The 21348-nt window shown below is 45.2% G+C and overlaps 1 protein-coding gene across 1 annotated transcript; it reads right to left on the reverse strand.

Moving 5' to 3' along the window:
• Window positions 1–11612: 11612 nt before the first annotated feature.
• LOC129323511 (olfactory receptor 5T2-like) lies at window positions 11613–20124 on the reverse strand. The gene is made up of 2 exons (XM_054970047.1): window positions 19195–20124; window positions 11613–12560 (listed from the first exon to the last, which is right to left on the reverse strand). The coding sequence occupies exons 1-2, from the start codon at window positions 20122–20124 to the stop codon at window positions 11613–11615; spliced, it is 1878 nt and encodes a 625-aa protein (XP_054826022.1).
• Between the last annotated feature and the right edge of the window lie 1224 nt (window positions 20125–21348).

Consider the following 21348-nt stretch of genomic DNA (forward strand, 5'->3'; position numbering starts at 1 on the left):
CCTAATGCGTTGTGCTAGTTGTTCTATAGCCATTATGAAGAGGAACGGGGAAAGCGGACATCCTTGCCTAACTCCTCTCTGAATTGAGAATTGTGAGGTATGTTCCCCATTGAGTCTAACTACCGCTGTGCCTTCTCTATATATTTCCTGGAATACTTGTATAATTGATTGACTAATTCCATATTTGGCCATAACTGTCCATAAAAATTGATATGACAGTGTATCAAAAGCTTTATAAACATCTAATTTTAATAAAGCCAGTTTCCTAAATTTACTATGACACAAGACATTGATTAAATTTCTTACCGGATGTGCAATGTTTCTACCCTCCATAAAACCGTATTGATCCTCTTTTATCACTTTCCGAATAATATTCTTAAGTCTATTTGCCAATATTTTAGCAAAGAGTTTATAATCCTGATTCAGCAGGCTAATCGGTCTATATGAACCCACTTCTTGGGGGTCCCTCTTAGGTTTCAAAATCACCGTTATTTCTGCTTTCCTCCAGGTATCTGGGGCCTTTCCTCCTTTTAGTATATTATTAAATACTTCTTGTAATTCAGGGATCAATACCTCTTTCATTTCCCTATAAAATTCAGCTGAAAAACCATCTAACCCTGGAGATCTACCTGTCTTTAAGCTACCTATCGCCTGCTCAATCTCTTGACACGTTACATCCTCCTCAAGCCTCCTTCGTTCAATTTCCGTTAACACTGTCCCTATCTCTTCCTCAAATTCCTTCACCTCTTTTTCCTCATATAAACTTTTATAAAATTTCTCAAATGCTCCTTTTATCTCCTCTGGATTCTGTGTCACCTTTTTATTTATCTTAATACTCCTCACCCTTTGTCTCTCCTTTTCCCTTCTCAGGTAATTTGCTAATCTCTTGGCTGAATTAAGTGTATTTCTCTGGTATTCGTTTTTTACCATAACCTGCTTTTTCCGTAATGCCATGGAGTCAAGAACATCCAGTTTTTTCTGCAGTTCCCTAATTAATTTATGTCTATTGGGGCAAGATTTCTTTATTTGGTCCTCTTGCAACTTACTTAATTCCTGTAGTTTCCCTTCCCTATCGGCATGCCATTTTTTCCTTATCTCCTTTTCTTTCATAATACATTGCCTTCTAATTACCGCCTTAGCCGCATCCCATAGTGTATTTGTCTCCACCGTTCCTCTGTTCTCTTTGAAGTATAGCTTTATTTGATCCATAATATATCGCTTGTCCTCCTCCCTAGCCATAATCATGTTGTTGTATCTCCATGGTCTTCTAACTTGTTTATGCATTAGTATTATTTCTACACTTACCGGGGCGTGGTCTGAAATCCATGTTGGATGGGTGGTTACTCTTTTTACCTCCCAGGTACTCATTCTATTTATAAGTACATAGTCTAAGCATGAGGTGGTTTTATGTCTACTTGAGAAATATGTGGGTTTGGGCACTAGGTTAAGAACTTTGTGTACTTCAGTCAGATCCCATTGTTTCCAATTAATTATATTATCTTTATTAAAATCCTTATTTAAATCTCCTGCCAAAATTACCTCTCCTTCGGAGAAGCTACGTGCTTTTTTAAATACCTTTAATAAAAAGGTTTTCTGTCCCGTATTTGGAGCATATATGTTTATCAATGTTGTTAATCTATTTTCAACCAGGCATTTAACCATTATGAACCTCCCTTCAGCATCTCTTATCACTTCTATTACTCTTATATCATTCCTCTTGTGAGCCAGAATTGCCACACCTCTTGATTTTGATGATTCACGTACCTCTGCCAAGATCCTCCAATTAGGGTCTCTGAATAAAGGTCTTTTATCTTTCTTTGCTTTATGTGTTTCCTGGAGCCATGCTATATCTATATTCTGTTGTTTAAGAAATCTAAGAAGTTTATACCTTTTTAAATCTGAACCCAGACCATTGACGTTCAGTGTCAGCACCTGTAGCGTTTTATCCATTTTCAAACTCAGATTTACCTTCCCTTTGTTCCCCTGGCCCGATATTTAGTTTGATATTCCCCTTTGTATACCCAACTTCCCTCCTCTTCCCCATCCCTCCCCATCCCCTTCCCTTGTGTAGAGCCATGAGCTGGGGATGAGTACTCATCCCTTCTCTACACATCTGGGGTAAGCGCACCCTCCACTCCCTGAGTTATATTAATAACCATTTTAATACTATTTTAATTTCATTTGTATACTTCCCTTAATATGTCTCAGTCTCGAGACAGTCTTGGCCTCTTGTCCTGACGGTTAGGTGGACCTTCCTCAGAGTCCGGTTGCTGTGGCCGAGGTTGATGCGTTTCATCCATCGGGATTGACAGTATTCCTCACATTTACTCCCAAAGTTTCTAATAGGTCCCGTGCCTCTTCAGGGTTCCTCGCACAAAGCCTCCTCCCCTCTTGGTAAATGACCAGGGATGCTGGGTACGCCCAGCTGAATTTAATGTTGCTTTGGTTAAATTTCTGTGCAAAAGGTTTCATTTGAGTCCTTTGATAAAGTGTTTCTTTGCAAAAATCTTCCTTCACATAAACCCTTCTGCCTTTAAATGTCAGCTCTTTATTTTTCTTGAGTGTTTTGAATATCCTCTGCTGTAACTTCTCCCTCACAAGCTTCACTGGGCGCGGTTCCCCCCCCCCATTCTTCTTGTTTGGAGTCTGTGGGCACGTTCAATATCTTCTTCTTCTATTTCCAGCTCCTGTTGTGATAACCATTCCACCAGGGTCCGCTCTAAATCACATGCTTTAACTTCTTCAGAAATACCAAAGAAAATAATGTTCCTCCTCCTATTACGGTCCGATAAGTCTATGTATTGTTTTTTCAATGAATCAATCTCCACTTTGTTCTGTTGCGCAAGAGCCTTGGCTTCCGATGCAATGCCTGCCACCAATTTAACCTCTGAGCCCAAATTTCTCATTTCTGCTGTTAGCTCAGTTAAAGAAGTTTGTATTTTGGTCTGGGAGTCAAGCATTAGTGCTTGAAATTGTGCCAGTTGTTCTGATAAGCCTTTCACAGTAGCCGCTATGTTATCTCTGTCTAGGCTCGTCCTCTCTTCCCTTTTAAAACTAAACAAGTTCTGTTATCCTCTCACCTATTCTTTTACCAAGCTTCTTCTTGTTGTGCCAGACGTCTCATAAATCAGTTTCAGCAGTTTCAATCAGCAGTTTACATTCTTTTAAAGCTGTTAACTTGGATGTCCTCGGGAGAGTGGAGACAAGGCGTCCAAACGCTAGCGCGTGCGCATTGCCCTCCACATTTTTTTTTTAAAGTCAGGGCATAAGTGCTCCCAGGAAAGCCATGGAAAAGTGGCATAGTAGCCAGAATAAGCAAACTGAGTCCAGATGGTCATGAAAAAATACTGCAGAATGGGAACTGAACCAGCGAAACTGGCCCATACAGAAAGGGTTATAAACAACTAGAGTAAAAAATACACCAATGCTTGCATTATCAAAATGACAACATTGCAAAACAGCTGTAAGGTTGGATATTATCTTGTTATTTTCTATTCCAGAATAGCATAAATGCTATCTATTTTTCAGTAAACCTGCCAGCTCCCCAATATCTCCATAGAAAACATCACTCACATGGTAAACAGGATCTGTCCACCTTTCTATTCAGGGGTGGACTGGCAGATAAAGTTACTTTGAAAATTCCCATTGGGCTGCCAGCATCACCTTAACCTCGCTCTGACCCCCTGCCTGCTGCTGGGGTGCTGTACTCCTCCCTGGCTTGCACCAAGCCCTCATACAGAAGCTGTGGCTTTACAGGGTGTGCTCTGGTGCAATGGAATTGGTGGCAAGGCAACAAGTAGTTGCTGCCAGGGATGGCAGGAAGCAGCACAGGTGATGCAGGAGCCCCAGCATCTGCTTTGTTGTGACACCTCTGAAAGGAACTCCTCATTTCCCAGCCACTTACTGCACTCTGGCAGGCCTCAACGGTGGCACTGCATCATAGCTGGGTGCTCACACTGGCTGAAGCACTGCTGACTGCCTCCTCCACCATGGTAGACTCTGACTCCAGCAGGCCATTGACAACTCTTTGTTCTGACCCAATTGCCAAGAGAAGTTAGTTGCCAGGGCTGGGTGGCAATCAGCAACTGGGGCTATTGGGTGCCCATTTGGTGTGTGGTACAGCTGGAGCCTCCTGCAAGCTGAGCTGCCCCCCTATTCACCCAGAGTGCAGAGCCCCAACTGCAACTATTTTATGTGCTAAGATTCCTTTCCCAGCCAGTCCTGACTAGACATGGGTATGAACCAAAAAAAACCCCGACCTGTGAGGTTCGAGGTTCATTCATTTTCATGAACCACGAACTTTGACGAACTTGAACCGGTTCATGAACTGGTTTGTAGTTTGTGGCTCGTGGTGACCCAGGACAGCCCTCTTCATGCTTAGAGAGCCTATACTCACAGGGGGTTTTCAGCAGGCTCTCCTCCAGCCACCCTCCAATTTTGGACAAGATTCTAATACGGATCGCCGAGTGATAGACCCCCAAGGTTGGCACCCCCAGGAAAGTCCCATTCAATACAATTAGAGCCATCAATGCCAATTGACATATGGCTCCATTTCAAGTGGGGGACCCCCAGACATGGGCAATGTCGGTGGCCCAGGGAGGCACTCAGCCGGCTGCCTCCCTTCTACGGGGTGGGGGGTTTGGCCGCCACCTGGCAGCACCCCCATGTGCCCACCTGCCCGCTCCTATGGACAGCCACCACATCAGGACCAAGGGTTTTGTCTGTGGCTGCCCTCTCTGTGCGAGCTCGGGGAGGCAGTCAGCTGGCTCCCTCCCATCTAGGGGGCGGGGATTTGGCCACCACCTGGCGGCACCCCCCATGTGCTCACCTGCACATCCTTAAGTGGGTTGTCAGTGGCCGGTACATGTGGGTGATGTCAGCGGCCACCCCCTCCATGTGGGCTTGGGGAGGTGGTCAGCGGGCTACCTTCCTTTTAGAGGGTGGGGGAGTTGGGCCACCACCTGGTAGCATCCCCCATGTGCCCATCCGCACACCCCTACTGGAGGCCTCTGCGTCAGGACTATGGGTTTTGTCGGTGGCCGCCCCCTCTGTGCGGGCTTGGGGATGCGCTCAGCTGGCTGCCTCCCATCTTGAGGGTGGGGGGTTTGGCTGCGATCTGGAAGCACCCCCCATGTGCCATCCCGCACACCCCTATGGGTGGCCACCTTGTCTGGACGACAGGTTTTGTTGGTGGCTGCCCCCTCCATGTGGGCTCAGAGAGCGGACAGCCAGCTGCCTCCCATCTTGGAGGCAGGGGGTTTGGCTGCCACCTGGCAGCACCCCCATGTGCCCACCCGCATGCCCCTAGGGGTGGCCACCTTGTCCCAATGATGAGTTTTGTCTGTGGCTGCCCCTTCTGTGCAAGCTCAGGGAGGGAATCAGCAGGCCACACTTCATCTTGGCGGTGGGAGGTTTGACTGCCAACTGGTGGCATCCCCCCATGTGCCTGCCCGCACGCCCATAAGTGGGGGGCAACTGCATCAGAATTATGGGTTTTGTCTTTGGCCACCCCCTCTGTGTGGGCTAGGGGAGGTGGTCAGTTGGCTGCCTCCCACTCGGGAACCGATGGAAGCCCTCCACACCTATCCAGGCAGATTGAGGGACACTTCCCCCATAACCTACTAAATCCTGATGCCATGGCAGGCAGCAGGAGTCAGTGCAGGACCATGTCCCATGCTGGGGGATTTTGGCCCTCTTAGGCATGGGGCCTGTGTAGGCCGTGGCCACTGACAAAACCCATGGTCCAGCCATGGCATGTGGCAGGAGTAACTGGGACAACAACACTGAACATGATCAGAACAGCATCAGGCCCCCCACTGCCTTAGAAGATGTGGTCAACAAAACCCATGTTCCGTCCATGGCGGCAATGATGGATGCCCTCCCTAACCAACTAGGAGGGACAGGATTCAGCACCAGGATGGGGGGAGGGGGAATCCTGAATGTTGCATGCAGCAGGAGAACCTATGGGCTGGCTGTGGCAGTGTGGGAGGGCCATTCTAAGTCCCATGGATTACGGGGGCCCTCCCGCCATCCTGTACAGCTTCATGTGCAAACCATCCCTCATGCTGAGGAGATGCTGCCACCGACATAACCCATGAGCCCCATGCCTACTGCTAGACTCTTTGGCTTAGCATAATGTGTTCCTCAGCTGAAGGCTCACAGCACTGTCAGTGACACTGATGGAACACTGACATCACCCACCTGCCGGCCATGGGGGTGTGAACAGAACCACTTTCCCTCGGGCACAGAAGAGACACTAGGTCCCTTGGATTGATGATGGAAAGATGTGGCCGCAGACATCACCCACCTACTGGCCCTGGCCATGGTGGCATGGATGGAACCTCTTCCCCCCTGGTGCAGTGGAGACAGTAGGTCCCATTAGGGTGGAGGAATATACCAGGTACCATGAGAGGGGATCCACACACCATCCTGCACATCTATATGTGCTATATTGTCCCTTATACTGAGCAGCGATGGCATCACCCACCTGTCGGTTGTGGCAGCAACGAAGGAACCCTTTTTTCCCCTGGTGAGGAGGAGACAGTAGGTCCCAGTAGGGATCATAGTAGGGCATGGCCACTGACATGACCCACCTGCAAGCCGTGGTGGCAAAGATGGAACCCCTCTCCCCCAGTCTGGGGGTGAGGGACCAAGTCCAATGGATAGAGGCAAGTTGCTCCCAGAAGGGACAGAGACAACAATCCCCGTTGAGTGACAACAATCCCCTATCCTACTACAACAATCCCCTATCCTACTACACACAGACATCTGACCTGAGAAGGGAGGACAGAGATATTAGCCCCCAAGCATCAGACCATTGCTGGAATGGCACCGTGCCACACAGGGGTCTTTCGGAAGGGTCTGGAAGTACAGCCATAGTGGGAGACTGACCGGTAGCTATGGGGATCTGAGGATTACTGGCCATGCTGTGGAGTTGGGCCTGGAAGACGGAGTGAGGGGTGGACTGTGGGCAGGGACAGAACCAAGAGGTGGAGATGTTGGGGGGGCAGGTTGCTCCAAACCCACAGCATTTCTCCTGAGATCCATAGAGCCCTACCTACAGATAGACCTGAGCTGAGCAGGCAGGACAGGTGCGCCAAATAAAAAAGAGCAAAACTATAAACTCAAAAAGGAAAGAAAGAAGAAGATGACCCCTCAGCCGAGGTGGCCACTTGGCTTGGCCCCAGAACCTAGCAGTGGTCCTGGGACCGGTGGGGGGGTCCGAGCCTACCATCTCCCACAGAGAGACCTGACCTGAGCAGGCAGGATAGGTGCACCAAATAAAGAGCAGAATGATAAACTCAAAAAGGAAAGAAGGTGACTGCTCAGCTGAGGTGGCCACTTGGTTTGGCCCCAGAGCCTGGCAGTGGCCTTGAGATGGGGGGGGCAGGCGGTAGAGCCCTACCACCCCACACTGAGAGACCCTGACCTGAGCAGGCAGGACAGGTGCATCAAATAGAGAGAGATGAATGATAAACTCAAAAATAAAGGAACTGGGTGAACCCTCAGTTGAGGTGCCCACTTATCCTGGCCCCAGGGCCAGATGGTGGCCTAGAGACTTTGAGCCTGCATCAGAGGAGCTTGGACCTTGAGACCCCTATAGACTAGGATGGCTCAGAGCCCAGATAAGTCCAGGTCCAGGGAGGGATAGCCAAGCAGGTGGAGGTTGCCTTTGATGAAGGCCAACATGTCTACCAGGTCCGGGTGCAGGTGTGTGTGGCGGGGATGAAGGAGGTCTCCCAGGTGGGAGAACACCCTCTCGCTCTGGACACTGGTGGGAGGGCAGGAGAGGATGTTGGTGGCCACGATGGAGAGGTCTGGCCAGATGGCGGGGGGTTCAAGTGGGGGACTCGGGGGGCTCGGCAAGGTACTCGCACACCATGGCCCCTGCAGAGTCCTCCACCATGACAGATGCATCTGCTCTGCTGCTGCCAACCGCCCTGCTGATTTTGAGTGGTCCCGTTTGGGATGCGCTCTCATGGCCTGGCTCATTCACCTCCTCCCCCTCTTTCCCTCCTCCTCCCCCTCTTCCTCCTCCCCCTCGCCCCTGCCCTGTTCCCTCCATCCTGCCTTTTCAGCCTGGAACTGGCACACCTCTCTGCAGAGCTCCTTCTTCCACTGATGCAGCTTGCCCTGCTGCATGGCAATGCTGCCCTTGATATGGCGGTCATAGAGGTAGGCCAGTCTGTACAGCGCCTCCTGACAGAGAGGATGCAAGCAGGCGGCCATGCCCACCTGCAACCTCCTGATCAGGTCCCTGGCCCTGGGGAGAAGAGCTTCCTCATGCTCTAGCTCTTTGTTCAGCACCTTGTCCAGTCTGTGGATCAGGGGGATGACCTGACTCAGGGTGGCCTGGTAGAAGGAGAGCAGCTCGGTGGTGTCCTTAAATGGTTTAAGGACATGCAGCATTTGGGACAGGACTAGCCAGTCCGCAAAGCTGAGACTGAGCTCCTCTCCCTTCTACAGAATGGCCATAGAAGACAATATGTCCTGAACTCCACCAGACGACTAATCATGTCGTAGGTGGAGTTCCAGGGGATGGGCATGTCCTGGAACAGGTAGTGCTTGGGATCCCCCCTCCCCCTGCTTCTGGAGCAGCTCACATGAAGAGTTGATGCTGGCAGCCACACACCGGCAGCTGTCCAACAATTGGCACATGGCCAACATTCCCTTGTCCCAGGCATCCCTGGGCTTGTGACCTAGCCCGAGAGCATCCCTCATGACCAGGTGCAGCTTATGCGCCAAGCAGACAATGCCCGGAAGGGAGGCCTCTTTCAGGGCCGCCAGCATGTTGCTTCCCGCATCAGTGACCATGAAGCCGCACACAACCCCCCCCGGGCACCCACTCCCTCAGACCCGACCTGATCGAGGAGGCGATGTTCTTCCCCATGTGCACATCGTCCATTGTCTCCACCACTATACAAACACCTGCCTCCTGAGCATTTGACCTCATCCTTTTCAAGGGTGCTGTCCCAGACCCTGAGGGAACAACCTCTAGAAGAGTGGCCTGCCTGGGTGTCCCTCTCCCACCTGCCGCAGCCTCGGGACAAGGCTTCTTAATCGGGGTGGACTCCTGTTCCTATCCCTCTTCGCCCTGATCTGAACTGGAAGCTGCCCTCTTTCTCCACTGATGGATATTTCTCAGGGCGAGGCCAGAGGCAACAGGCTTGGGTGGTGCCTCTACAGGTGCTTGTGCAGGGTCATGGATGACAGGTGCATACAGTTGCAGCCCCTACTCAATATACCATTGCAGGAGCGGCACCATTCCACACAGGGGTCATTGGGAATGGTCCAAAAGTGTTTCCAGACCGTGAGATTGAAACAAGGACTGGGAGCTGGCTCATGAGGATAACTGAGGATTACCAGCTGTAATGTGGAGCGTGGCTGGGAAGACGGAGTAATGGGTGGACTGTGGTCAAGGACAGCCCCAATGATTTGGGATGTGGAGTGGTGGTAGAGGTAAAGCTCCGCTATTCCTCCTGAGATCCCTCCTCCTCCAACAGTTTTTGGAGATCCTCCTCTCCCTACAATGGTAAGACCGCTTCTGCCTCCTCCACCGCCCCACAGGCAGGTCTTCTTTAGTGGGAGTTTCTGGTGCCACCAAGTCTTCCCACTCAGCAGTGCTGGTCAATGGGCAACCAGGACAACTTCTGTACTTCCCTCCATGACCACCCTTGGCCCCTGCTCTAAGCCTCATAGTGCTGCTAAGCATGAATAACTGGAAAGCAAAAAAAGAGTGAGTATGAGCCCTCCTCAAAATGTGGCCTCTTTGCTTGGCCCCAGAGCCTGGCAGTGGCCCTGAGACCAGGGTGGTAGAGTCCTACCTCCCCACACACAGAGACACCTGACCTGAGCAAGCAGGGCAGGTGTACAATATATATAATTAATAATTAAACCCAGAAGGAATGAAGAGAAAGAAAGAAAATCTCAGAAAAAAAGAGTAGGTAGGCCTCAGTCAAGCTAAGCCCAAGGCCAGAGCCCAGAAGTGGCCCAGGCCCTGGCTGGGACAGGGGTAGGGTGGAGGAAAAGGCACCCTTCCCTTCCCAGCAATGGCAAGAGTTAAGCTGGAGGATTTTCTCCACCAGCAGCAGCCAAACAGCCAAGCTCAGTAATCCACTCTCCCTCTCTCTCCTGACAATTCCAGCAACAGTCCTCCACTCTCTCTCCCATAGTCTGCAGAAACTGAAACTACAAGGCAGAGAGAGGTGCCTTAAATAGGTCAGGCTCCCATTGAACAGAACAGGAGCTCTCTGTTTGGCAGTCAGACCTGCCAAACAGGGTTTTAAGGGATGAGATTGGAGTTCCCGTTGCTACGAAAGGCCCATTTCTCCCCTGCTCTTGATTCCCATGTGACAGATTTGGAGCTCCACAATTGGAAGGGAGACCTGCCTATCAAGCTTAGCTGGGCTAAGATTGGGGTTTCCACAGCAACTGAAGGTCTGCAGACATTCCAGGCCTCCATTGCCTGGGAAATTGATGGATGGGCGCCAGCCTGCCTGTGCTCACGAACTGCATAAACCAGGCCTAAAAAAGTTGTGGGGTTCATTAACACATGGCCCCACAAACTGTGTGTTAACGAACCATGAATCGGCTCGGTTCATACAGTTTTTTGGTTCGTAATTTGATTCGTGCCCATCTCTAGTCCTGACTCCTTTGGGAGGCCAAAACTACTGACCAGGTTAGGGATTAAAGCAAAACCTCCCCAGAAGCAAAAGCCTCTATCCCATCCTTAGCATGCTTAGTGTTCCCTCCTCCAAGCTTCGAGTGGGAAACTAGGAGGACAAAATTCCCCTAGCTGGGAGCAGCCTTTAGCCTCCCAGATGTTGGGCAAGAATGTGGGGAGAGAAAGGACTAGGGAAGAGAAAGTGGTGGTATGTATGCTTACTTAACAGTAAGCCCATTGCATACAATGGAACTTAACAACAACAACTAGATAGATTACTGCCCCACTCAGACCAGTGAACTAAGTCAGCGTTTTTATTATCTCTACAATATAGCTGGGGAGCTGGGGCTGAGAGGAATGGCTAATTCAGAGCCCAGCCACTTAACCACTATGCTAAAGCTTACTTAGGATTGGTCTCAGAGGGAGCAATTCCAAAGAAGTAGCAGTGTCATACCATAATCTTATGCAAGGTTAGTCAGAAAAAAAGGCCCTCTGTATTCTGTGGGGTGGATCAAGCCATCCTTCAAGGAGCCTTCTTCTGATCAAAGATCACTTAAGATGGGGGTGATTCCTTAGGTTGGAGGAAAGCTTCAAACTTTTCCCAGTGGAGAGCTAGGATGGAGCTTGCCCCCAGGTAAGTGGAGCTTCATGAATCTAGTTATAGATAGCATGCAGAGTGCTTTTTTCTTGGTGCATTTTAGCTTTTCCGTCTGCTCCTATTTATATAATATTTTTAGCCCACCTCTCCTCTGAGGAGCTTACAGTGGCTGACATAGTCCTCCATTTTATCCTCAGGTTAGGCTGAAAGAATACTTTGGTCTACTGATCCTCTAGCAAATGAACAATTTAAGGTCAGATATAAGTGAAAAAGAAATAGTTCAGAAAACTAAACTGGTAATTACATTTAAAATATTATTAGGCTCACAACCACCAGCATGAACGTTACATCTCAGGTGAAGACAGAATTCAGCTTCTTATTGATGAGTTTTTTGAAAGCTTCTTTGACATCTTTGTTCCTGAGGCTATAGATCAGAGGGTTGAGCATGGGAATCACCACAGTGTAGAACAAAGATGCCCATTTGTCTTGGTCCAGGGCATATTCAGAAGTGGGCCGTAGATACATGAAAATCACAGTCCCATAAAACAAAATGACTCCAGTGAAGTGAGACCCACAGGTGGAAAACGCTTTGAACCTCCTGGCAGCAGAATTCATTCTCAGAATGGCAGCTAAGATAAAGATGTAAGAGAGAAGAATGACAGAGAGGGAGCTCATCTCAACAAAGCCAGCAAAAACAAAGAGCAGAATTTCATTGATGTGGGTGTCAGAGCAGGAGATTTCCAGAAGTGGGGGAACATCACAGAAGAAATGGTTAATGAGGTTGGAATTGCAGAAGCTAAGGCAGAAAGTGGCTGTTGTGTGTATTATGGCATTAGTTGTTCCAGCAATGTATGATCCAATTAAGAACCGGATGCAGAGAGCTTTGGACATGGCAGTGGAGTAGAGCAGTGGATTACAGATAGCCACATAACGGTCATAGGCCATCACTGCCAGAATGTAACACTCAGCATCTACAAAAGCTGCAAAGAAATAGAACTGGGAAGTGCAGCCAGTGAATGAGATGATTCTGTTTTCAGATAATAAGTCAGACAGCATTCTGGGGGCAATAGCAGTTGAGTAGCAGATGTCACAGAAGGACAGGTGCCACAGAAATAAGTACATAGGGTTGTGAAGGTGGGAATCAAATGAGATCAGGAGGATCATGCCTAGGTTACCCACAACATTAACCAGATAGATTATAAAGAACACCACAAAGAATATTGGTCGCATTTCTGGGTCATCTGAGATGCCCAGGAGGATGAACTCAGTGACAATAGTCCTATTTCCCATAGCCATTTTTCATTGAAGGATGAGATGATTTAGAAAGACGTAGAAATGTAGGCGTGGAGCTTGATGGCAGGACCTTTTTCAACAAACTAGCATTTGTACCTTTCTTTTTCTCTCTCCTGAGTGTCTCTTTGAAACAGCTGTTTAGGAAAAATGGAAAAAGAAAAATGGCGATTGGAGGAAGGCATGAGAAATCAAATAGTAAGATAGCAATGTATCTACCTAAAGACCCCTATAGAGCCAAAATCTTGAAAAAAGATTGTGCATATTGGGCTGTAAATACATGAAAATCACAAGCCTGTAAAACTGACAGAAGGGGCAGAAAGGGCAGTTTCAATATCTTCCCGTCAACCTGTGTGGCAATAACTCAGTAGTTCTCAAAATGGGTGGTACCACCCCCTAGTGGGTAGTGGGATCACCTGGGGGGCTAAGAGGCAAGGCAGTAACAAGGGTGTGCTGGAGGTGACCACCCTCCATGCATATTGTTTGCTTAGAGTCTAGAACAAAGCTCTTTCCTTGCTTCAACTTTCAGCCTCTGCATGATGCAAAAATAATAGTAATAATAACAATTGTGCTTATATATCTCACTTCTAGACAGATTAGCGCCTCACCCAGAGCAGTGAACAAGTTAGTGTTATTATTACCCCCACAATACATTGCATTTTATTGTTATTATTGTTGAATTTTATCATCTTAGTGAGTCACTCAAACCACTATTCTGAATATTGCTTTTCATAGGGTAGGGTAGAAGACACTAGGGATGAGTTTATGGAACCAATGAGGTGGTGGTATGAAAAAGTTTGGGACCCACTGCTACAACTCCATGCACATCCAACAACCCTTGGAAACAGATTCCCCAGGGTCAGAAATGGCTGCTACAGGAGGGAATAGAAAGCAGGGAAGAGCCACAATCCTTGTGTTGCTGGATCACTGCCTAAAATTCTGCAGGAAATGTTAGGAGACAATTGGAAGATTCCATCAACATTTCTTTTAAATGAAGGGAGATCTCAGATACAGATTAACTGCTGTTTCAAATCAGATGTATGTGATATCTATTACATCTAGTAGTATCATTTTCTGGTGTTTTGATGTATTTTACCACCAAATAAAAGTATTTGGTATCAGGCACTCATTCTGGTGTTTCCTTCTCAGCACTGGGAAAGAGTGTAAAGTTATTTTCTGATACACAGCTGTGTTGCCATTTGAAGCTGCTTCCAACAATCCCATGGAGAATTATGCCAGGACTCAAGCAGCAATGTTTCTAAAGTGTCATCTGCTTTTGCAAGGACAGAGTCCATTGTTAGGCAAATGAAAAAATAAACCAATTCTGTTAGAAAAGAGAATACACATCAAAAAGAAAAAAAGAGATCTACACACTCTGTGGAGTGATAAAATGTCCATAGTGGCTCCCTACAAAACATCAGAAAAAGCATAAATTAGTAAAGTTTACTGGAAAGCAGTGGTACACCCCTTGTGTACAGTAGCTGCAAGTTGCTCCTTATCCCCGAAACTATAGAATTGATTAAACATTCACTTGAGACTGCATGCAGTCATTGACTACACAAAAAAGCATATGGTTGAGCACAAATTGTCTAACTAATGAACAAAGGGGAAATGTATCCTCTGTCTTTAACTTGATCAGGATAGCCTAGGAGATCCAGATCTCATCAAGCTAAGCAAGGTCAGCCTTGGTTAGTAATTGGATGGGAGACCTCCAATGAAGACCAGGGTTGCAGAGGCAGGCAATGACAAACTACCTCTGTTAGTCTCTTGCCATGAAAACCCACCGGGGGGCGGGGGGGGGTCACCATAAGTCAACTATGACTTGAGGGCAGTATTTCATTTTCATCCTCTCTTCTTAAATTGAAAGTTACTCCCTGTGATAGTAAATTAAGAGGCAGGCAGAATAATCTTAAAGTTACTTGAGCAAACAGACTACAAAATTAAACATTTTACTTTTACAAGTATCTGGGGGTAAAGGCTATTTCATCATAACCCCTACTTTGTTTCTATCTGGCCCTGTGGTGCAGCTTTTGTTACCACACAGAACAGTTTATTGTTATTTAGTGTCCATTAGTATGCTACATGTGGTACACACCTTCAGGAGTCTTTCCCTTGAGCAATGTTGGCTCAGTGGCCAACTCTCTTCCACCTAGAAGTTTGTGAATTGCTGGAAAGAATTATCATGTTTGGAAAAATTTGAGAGGGAAAGCACAGGAATTTGCTTCTACTCCAACTTCAGGCCTTGAGGAAGTTATTTGCAGCCTTGGAGTTCCATCTACCTCCTCCCAACCTAACAGGCAAAAATACTTGGGTATATTAATATGAAGTTATTTATTTAAAACATTTTAATGCTGCATTTACACCCAACTTAGGGTCACCAAAGCAATCAAAAACATTAAAACAAGATTTAAAACATCTATACACTCAAAACAATTAAAAACAATTCAACAAAACACATACACACAATCACTTGAATGGGAAGTAGTGTTAATGAAGGTCAGCGAGAGAATGCCAAACAAAACAGAAAAAGTCTTCACCTGCTGGCAGAAGACAATTATAGAGTAAGGGACACAAATATCCCTTGGGAGGGAATTCCATAAGTTAGGTAATTGTTTTAAGGAAATGATAACCAGCATGTTTGCATAACATTGTAGTACATTTCTGAGCCTATAGGCACCACTGAGGATTGCCAGGTCCCCTTGGAAACTGAATGCTGGGTGTTTGCTGTAGGCTGATGTGAATTTGAGGGGTGTGTGTGTGTGTGTGTGTGTTTTGGCAACGGGCTGTGGGTATATAGATGCGGCTTGCCACATGTGTTTTTATTGGTGTTTCTGCCAATAAAAGAGCTATGCTGAAATCACTATAGCGGCTGAACTACATTACGCTTCCACTCTTTGATGAGCTGGTGATCAATGGGCAGAGGCACAGATTGCCAGGAGATTGCCCACCACAAACAGTTATCTGGCAAGCTTAGCACCTTTGGAATTTTGATACAGGGTGGTGGGCACAATCACAAAATGCTGCCACAGGAGGTAGAGCTAACTACAAAATGGCTGCCAAGGGAGGAGGAGACAACCACAAAAAGGAAGTGAGGTCATGCTTAACTATGATAGTAGCGGTTCAACATTTCAGACAGAAGCTCTGTTTAATGAGATGCGTTTAAAAATAAGCATATTGTTTAAAATAATTTCTTATAATGTATTTATACTCATTGAGCTAAGAAACACTCATCTGGCAATATCTGTCTTCAGTTTGCAGGCATCTAACATACTTATACAAAAGAAAAAAAGAAAAAAATTAGTCTTCTAGATATCCCCTCTTCTCATGAGCTGAGCCATTTTAAACTTGTGTTGTTATTTTTAATGACGAAACTTGGGGCTGAATGTCTAATGAAAGGTCCTTGCAAGTGTACAGTAAGAGAGAGACTCTGGCTGGCTTTTGATAGGAACTAAATTATGCTTGAAAAGTGAATAAAATTTGATGTAGTGATGTTATTATCAATTTCCACCTGAATTATAAAAATACAGTCAGATTTGGAAAATCTAGAGGTTCTAGTTAAGTGAATTTTAGCTATGCAGTACAATTGTGTTTAGTTAGAAGGAAGTCCCACAGTTTTTAAAGAATATCACTCTGCTATTTAAAGAGGTAAAGTACTTTACATAAAGTCACTGACAGCGTTATACCATAACCATCAAAAACTCAAGAGGTGCCACCTGGCCCCACCCACTTTCTAAAAGTACTTGGTGGGCACCAGGAAAGGTGGTGGCTGGTACCAGGCTGTGAACCTTTGCTGTAGTATACCTTTAATAGTTCTGAATGTGTATTTATTTGCCAGGTACACTTTTCTCTCATTTAAAAGGCAAAGACACCTGCCAATTGTTTTCTTTAAAAGTGTTAAAAGTACAGGAACCCTGTCTTTCTTCCCATATGATCTCCCAATGCTGACTGTTGCTAGTCTGGGAAAGAAAAGGAAGCAGCAATACCAGTAGCACAGCAGCACCATGAACAGGAACAAACTAGAGCCATCCCTGTTGCAGTCAAAGACTTCTCCATCTTAAGATACATCAAGCTCTGCAGGTCTGAGAAATAACTGAGTTCAGTTAGAATTGTGGCCTCAAGCTGTAACCCCCAATTTCCTTCCCATGTATTTTCTGATCCTTGCAGAAACAAGACATTTCCAATTTATAAAAATAACTGTCCAAAGAAATATATCCATAAAAACATGATTATGTTACCTGGCTGTCTTAATCAGCAATATTAATAACAGAAAACCCATGCGGTTACACTGCAATGACCATATTAGATAGTATATACTGGCAAGTAGTTAAATAGGTAGGTCACTAAGTAAATAAAGAGGGGCTGTGGCTCAGTGGTAGAGCATTTCTTTTGCATGCAAAAGATCCCAGGTTCAATCCCCAGCATCCCCAGCAGAAAGGCTTAAGTATTTTTGATGAGAAAAATTCCTACCTGAGAAGCTTGAGAGCCATTGCTAGTCAGACTAGACAATAGACCAAGGGTCTGTCTCAGTATAAAGCAGTTTTGTGTAATACTGGTTTAATTGTCACAACAATGCCATATATCCGTATACAAAGAGATGAAAAGGTACTGACTCAATCAAGTATCTAACTTGATCTGCAATTATTTTAACAGCTGGTGATATGATAGGTCTTACCCAAACCCCTGGTGAAAATGTTTTAGAGATTCAGAATTACTGAATGCCTTTTCTTTTTCTCTCTTCTTTTCACATCGATTTTTGACAAATAAGTATTGTGCTGTTGCTTATTCCAAAGAACCTCAGAGTCTTTCTTGCTGTCCAGACATTATTTATTGTGCACTGGATCTCCTACTTCAGAAAAGTGATGCAATGAATGCTGGATTGGAAATGCAAAGATTGGAAGCTTGAGTCTCAAAAGATTTGCAATCTCCAAGTCCCTTACCAGGGGACTCATATTATACCTGCATGCAGTATTTTCATTTGTATGTTTATCCTATATAATTTGCTCTCCAGTTCTGCTGTGTGTAGTTTTTCTTCCTTACTGGAATGTTGAGTTTTGACTATCACTCTCAGGCAGAAAAAATGGCACTTTAAAAAAATGGATGCTAACTCTTCCTGGAATGTCTCCTGCACCTTTAACAGCAGCCCAATAGGTACATCTGTAGAGTGTGAAGCTTTCCCCATTAATCATGATATAAGAAGTCCCTATATTTCTACCCGTCCGGTGACTGTTAAAGGCAAGATTTATATCCTCTCACCCCAATGATCTAAACACATGCATTCAAGCTCATAGATCATGAAAGAAAATCTAGATTTTATGTCTTGGAGTGACATAGTCACATGATGACACTGGCGTTCTGCCTGGACTAATATTGCTGATATCTGGTAAAGTGTATTAATCCCTTCCATGCCTAGGCCCTGCTTTTGGGCTTGCCTGGGAAATAGCACAGTGACTATGTTTATTGTATGTAAATGGTCCCCATATGTTGTATGTTGGCTTTACTGATTACAGAAGAGGGTAGAGCTGCTTTCTGTCAGATTAGGCAGTGGTGGGCAGATGGACTAGGAGGCTAACTCCTAATGGCCACATGAACCCTGCAAAAAATTGCACACACAAAGGTTCTCAAATATTATGATGATTTTGTGCTCTAATGGCAGAAGGAAACAGATGGGTTTTCTTCTTTGCATTTTCTCTCTTTTGGTACTGAACTCATTTGAAGGCAAACAGTCATATTACAAATGAAAAAAAAGTCTTCTTGAGGTTAATGTTTAGGTGGACAAACTGGTGCTCCAGATAGAACAATATGCTAACTGGTCTTGGCAGGGAGAGTTTTATTTATTTAATTTATAAATTGCCTTTTTATTTATTTATTTTTTACTGTATTTATTGTACACCTTTCTCACTGAGAGTCAAAGTGGATTACACAGTGTAAACCGATATCAGTCCATACAAAAGACATTGATACAATCCATATGAGGAGACATCTAATGAACAATGTACTCGGACTAGGATTACTGAAATCTGAATGTATAGCATATTAGGCATGATACAGTGTGTAAAGAAAAATGGTATTACATCAATAAAACACAATGAAGCAACAACAGGGTAATTTGTGTAAGAAATTGATAATGCCAAGAACATCCTCAAGGTTATTACCTTTAACAACAACTAATTTGAGTTGCAAATTGCAAAATATTCAGTTTGAAGAATCAGTATTGAAGACTATCTGTCTACTCTAGAACGAGGATTGTCAGACCTGTAGGCAAAATCATGCCTGTTCCTCCTCCCTTGAAATAAAAGTGGATCTGATAGAACAACTTGTTACGGATAAGTTTGTTTGTATTTCTGATAGTCAATAACGCACAGAAAATGAAATTCCTGCTCAGATTTGTATATCATTAGTCTACTATTGGTATATATAATGTGTGATATAGACAGAGAGATTAGATAAAATAACCTGGAATTAATGCCTCTAATTTATATGTGAAATGGAAATTCCAAACATTAATGCAGTGACACAAGAAGAATACAACAGCATACTGTAGAGATTCTTAGGATAAATCTATATAGAAATCCTGGAAAATGTCTTGCTAATAATTTTAAACTATTAAACACAAATTCATCTTTCCTGTCATATCTATTTAGACTGCCATCCATTTCATTGTTAGTTTCCTCAGAGCATTCTTCACTTCTTTGTTCCTCAGGCTGTAGATCAGGGGATTCAGCATAGGGATCACCACTGTGTAGAAAACAGATACTACTTTATCCCTCTCCAAGGCATAACTGGAGCTGGGACGTGAGTAGATGAAGAGAATTGAGCCATAATACAAAGTGACAGCTGTCAGATGGGAGGCACACGTAGAGAAGGCTTTCAACCTCCCTTCAGTGGAGCGGATCCTCAAAATGGCTGCCAGAATAAAGATGTAAGAGGCCAGGATAAGTGCTGAGGGTGTAATGACATTAGAGGCCAGAATAAAGTACAGCACAGACTGGTAGCTTTCAGGTACAGCACAGGAAAGCTTCACCAGTGGAGGAAGATCACAGAAGAAGTCATCAATTATGTTGGCATCACAGAAGTTTAGTGTGAAGGTTTCACTGGTGATGACTGTGGCATTGATAAAACCACTTAGATATGAGAGGGCCACTAGTCCTGTGCATAACTTTCTGGACATGGCAGTGGCATATAGTAGTGGAGTAGCAATGGCCACATAACGATCATAAGCCATGGCTGCCAGAAGGTAGCATTCACTATATGCCAGACCAGCAGAGAAGAAGAACTGGGCAGCACAGCCCCCAAAGGAAATGCTTTTGTCTTCAGAGATACAGTTCACCAGGATCTTAGGAGTATAGACAGAGGAATACCAGAGGTCCAGGAAAGATAGGTTCCCAATGAAGAAATACATGGGTGTATGAAGACGTGAGCTGCTACAGATTAGAGCAATTAGTGTGACGTTTCCTGCCAGGCTAACCATATATATTACTAGAAATATCACAAAGAGGATCAGTTGCAGTTTGGGGTCTGTTGTGAATCCTAGAAGGATAAACTTCGCCACTGTGGTTTGATTTCCTTCTTCCATCAACCTTAGCCTTGTAAGGAGGATCAACTGCTAGAGAAAAAGGAGAGATAGACTGTAGTTAGTGGTTACTGAAGCAGTATCATTTCTCAATGTGCTGTATTTTGAGTTCTTAGAGCAGAACCACAAGTGACAAAAGGCACAGATTGGACACTTGTCAGCTTCCCTCAAGTTTTGATGGAAAATGTAGGCATCCTGGTCTCGCAGCTTCGCCCTCTGTCTGCTGTCCAACGGACTTTTCAACTGTCACTTGTCCAACATTCCGCCAAGCTGCCTACATTTCCCATCAAAACTTGAGGGAAGCTGACAAGTGTCCAATCTGTGCCTTTTGTCACTTGTGGTTCTGCTCTTAGTCAACATAAAATACAAGTTCTCTTATCCTAACAAGTAAAACAGAGCAACTGTGAGATGACTATTTCTCTGTGTGCAGTATAAGGAGAATTGTTTTCTGATAATTGTTGGTGAGATCAGTATTGTTTGAGAAGAGAAAGCATGTCGACAGTTTTATTTATATGAATTCTGATATCGGGTATTTTTAGTCTTTTTGAACTGAGACATAATGTATGTATGATTACTACTGTATAAGTCTTGTTGACCACTTCTCTTTCTCTGTGTCTTGTTGTGCTTTCTCTCAGCCTGTAACTTCTTGTATATGGTGAAGGTTTCTTTGCTGTTGGAAGGCCTACCATTTATGTATGTAAATAAATACATGTTTACAACACATGCAATCATGTTGTTTCACTTTTACAGATTGAAAACCTCCAAAGAGGGTTACAGAATGGGTTACATCAGTGCTTAGTTCTCGTGGCCCTTCTTACATGCCCAGGGTAATGCCAATCGCCACCTTGGAGGTCAGGTAGCAATTTTCCACAGGATAGTTTGGCTAGGGATCCTGGAGGTGTTTTGCCATCTTCTGGGCATGGAGCAGGGGTCACTGGTGCAGTTGGGGGTTGTTGTTGTTGTGAATTTCCTGCATTGTACAGGGGGTTAGATTAGATGACCCTTCCAATCCTATGATTCTATGAATGCAGCTCTGTTGGATTGGTTTAATTCACCAGCTCCTATAAAAGAGAAATCCCTAACTGGTGAAAGCACCAAGGAATAAATGTTCTTATGATCCTCCCCCTCAATGACTTTTAACAACACAGATTAATTGCCATGCCAAAAAGGTGTGCTCTCCATATTGTGTCAAAAGTGATATCAATGGTTTTCAGGACATTTTAAAAG

The sequence above is a fragment of the Eublepharis macularius genome, chromosome 2 (assembly GCF_028583425.1).
Source record: "Eublepharis macularius isolate TG4126 chromosome 2, MPM_Emac_v1.0, whole genome shotgun sequence".
NCBI classification, from domain to species: Eukaryota; Metazoa; Chordata; class Lepidosauria; order Squamata; family Eublepharidae; genus Eublepharis; species Eublepharis macularius.

What these genes read in the sequence shown, in the direction of transcription:
- LOC129323511 (XM_054970047.1), bottom strand. Translation starts at nt 20,124, where the DNA reads ATGGAAGAAGGAAATCAAACCACAGTGGCGAAGTTTATCCTTCTAGGA. An exon ending in TAACAATGAAATGGATGGCA is followed by an intron (nt 12,561 to 19,194) that starts GTCTAAATAGAT and finishes ATCCTTCAATGA; the next exon opens with AAAATGGCTATGGGAAATAG.